Source organism: Berghia stephanieae, chromosome 9 (assembly GCF_034508935.2).
Source record: "Berghia stephanieae isolate SIO BIC M18660-M18661 chromosome 9, UCSD_Bste_1.3, whole genome shotgun sequence".
NCBI classification, from domain to species: Eukaryota; Metazoa; Mollusca; class Gastropoda; order Nudibranchia; family Aeolidiidae; genus Berghia; species Berghia stephanieae.
In genome coordinates this window covers 47,267,704-47,270,348 of record NC_088368.1, presented here as the reverse complement: position 1 = coordinate 47,270,348, position 2,645 = coordinate 47,267,704, and the positions used below count along the sequence as shown (strand labels likewise).

General features: G+C 47.5%; 1 protein-coding gene across 13 annotated transcripts in view; it reads right to left on the bottom strand.

The window, feature by feature from the left end:
* Nucleotides 1-874: 874 nt before the first annotated feature.
* LOC144980357 (uncharacterized) overlaps nt 875-2,645 on the bottom strand; it is a 27,997-nt gene continuing 26,226 nt past the window's right edge. For all 13 annotated transcript variants that reach the window (XM_078928044.1, XM_078928046.1, XM_078928048.1 and 10 more), the window contains 2 exons: nt 2,125-2,274; nt 875-1,091 (listed from right to left, as the gene is read on the bottom strand). In XM_078928044.1, the coding sequence (XP_078784170.1) occupies nt 966-1,091; nt 2,125-2,274 (276 nt within the window). In that variant the 3' untranslated portion in view covers nt 875-965. The remainder of the gene's footprint in view (nt 1,092-2,124; nt 2,275-2,645) is intronic.

The window sequence follows — 2,645 nt, the reverse complement described above, 5'->3', positions numbered from 1 at the left end:
CATGATAAAACCCAGATGGTTTGACAGACACTGACACAAGCACGGCATGATAAAACCCAGATGGTTTGACAGACACTGACACAAGCCAGGCCGTGATAAAATCCAGATGGTTTGACAGACACTGAAACAAGCCAGGCCATGATAAAACCCAGATGGTTTGACAGACACTGACACAAGCCAGGCCATGATAAAACCCAGATGGTTTGACAGACACTGACACAAGCCAGGCCATGATAAAACCCAGATGGTTTGACAGACACTGACACAAGCCAGGCCATGATAAAACCCAGATGGTTTGACAGACACTGAAACAAGCCAGGCCATGATAAAACCCAGATGGTTTGCCTTGAGGAAATTGAAGTGAAAAAATGATAAAACGTATAAAACGTTATTCAAATATCTGAGGATGCGCTCACGGGATTCTGGGAAAGACTGGCCCAGCGGGAAGGTTTTTGCTTGTACCAGAAAGGTACCGAGTTCGAATACCAGTAGCGCTGTGTGACCTTGAGCAAATCACTTAACAAATTAGTTACTTCGCCCCTCCCCCTCCCCCCCACCCTCCCCTCCCCCCACCCTCCCCCTCCCCCCACCCTCCCCCCTCCCCCCTCCCTCCCCCTCCCCCCCCTCCCCTCCCCCCACTCCTCCCCCCCCCACCCTCCCCCCCACACTCCCCCTCCCCACACTCCCCCTCCCCCCCCTCCCCCCCCCTCCCTCCCCTCCCCCTCCCCTCCCGGGTCACACACTGCAACGACATCCATTTGGCTACTTCCCCCCTCACACCCCCCCCTCACCCCCTCACACCCCCCCCCCCCTCACCCCCCCCCCCACACACACCCACCCCTCTTTTATGAAATATAAAAATAAAATCTCCAAATGTTTTGTTTCGTTTATTTTGTATTAGAATATTATTTGATTATTACATATTCAATGTCCAACCGGAAGTAGTACGTTGTACACAAGATTCCCTAGGGCCCACAGTAGGCTGTCCTTCCCCCCTCGCGGCACTGTAACCCCTGGGGACAACGACATGGGTACCGCGAGGAGAAATCACTGCTTGACGTGAAACAGGGCGCCGAGACGGGACACTCGGCCTGAATGGAAGGAGAGAAAAATGGGGGAATAATTTATAAAGAAAATATAAAAATACAGAAAACAAAATGGATGGAAGAAGGAAGGAAATGTTGAAAAGTTGCAATGATGGTTTTCACACTACTATGTTATGACGATCGACCACACAATCTCCGCAAGTCCCCGGGTCCGCATTCGTAGCACCGCCGTCGTCCGCAATACGCGGGTAGAATGACAAACACGTTGACTAGGTTGGCGTGTCAGTCTGCCATAGAATGATGGCGGACAGGAGATGGAATAAGAGATGTTATGGGTAGGAATGAAATAGGAAGGAGGAGGAGAAAAGAGAAGAGAAGTGAGAGAGAGGGAGGGGATGGGAAGAAGAAGAAAGAAGAGAAGAAGAAGAAGAAGAAGGAAGGAAAGAAGAAGAAGAAGAAGAAGAAGAAGAAGAAGAAGAAGAAGAAGAAAAGAAGAAGAAGAAGAAGAAGAAGAAAAGAAGAGAAGAAGAAGAAGAAGAAGAAGAAGAAGAAGAAGAAGAAGAAGAAGAGAAGAAGAAGAGAAGAGAAGGAAGGAGGAGGAGGAGGAGGTGGTGGAGGAGGGGGAATGAAGGAAATAAGGAATGAAGGAAGGAAGGAAGGAAGGAAGGAAGGAAGGAAGAAGGAAGAAAGAGAAGAAGAGAAGAAGAAGAAGAAAGAAGAAGAAGAAGAAGAAGAAGAAGAAGAAGAAGAAGAAGAAGAAGAGAGAAGAAGAAGAGAGAAGAGATGATGATGATGATGAGATGATGATGATGATGATGATGATGATGATGATGATGATGATGATGATGATGATGATGATGATGATGATGATGATGATGATGATGATGATGATGATGATGATGATGATGATGTGATGTGATGATGATGATAATGATGTGATGATGAGTGATGATAATGATGATGATGATGATGATGATGATGATGATGATGATGATGAAGATGATGATGATGATGATGATGATGATGATGATGATGATGATGATGATGAAGAAGAACGTCGCCCCATCCCTGTTCTCACCAGGTGATTTTCACATTTGTATGAATTGTACGTCATGTAGTCCTCGCCGAATGTTCTGGAGTAGAGGACCAGGGGCTTTCGGCGACGACAACGACAGTTGTAGGAGACGATATCCAGAGGCATCATGGTTGATCCTTTTAACACAATCGACTGGGAGGTGAGGGGGGGGGGTGGGTGGGGTGAGTGGGGTGAGTGGGGGGGGGGGGTGAGGGCGGGAGTGGGGGTGGGGGGTTGGGGTGGGGGAGGAGTTGGGGTGAGTGGGGGTGGGGGTGGGGAGTGGGGGAGTGGGGGGGAGTGGGGGGGGGGAGAGAAAGGGAATAATAATCATAATAATAATACTTATGAATGTAAATGTTGCTGCTGGAAACTCGAAGAAACAATGTGAAATTGAATGTAAGCTTCAATTCAATATGCAAAAACAGATAAAATGAACGTTTCGGGTTTCCCCTTTATCAACAAAGCAGGATGAATGAAACACTACAGATGAATGAGATAAATCTCATTGTATTGTTGATAAATGG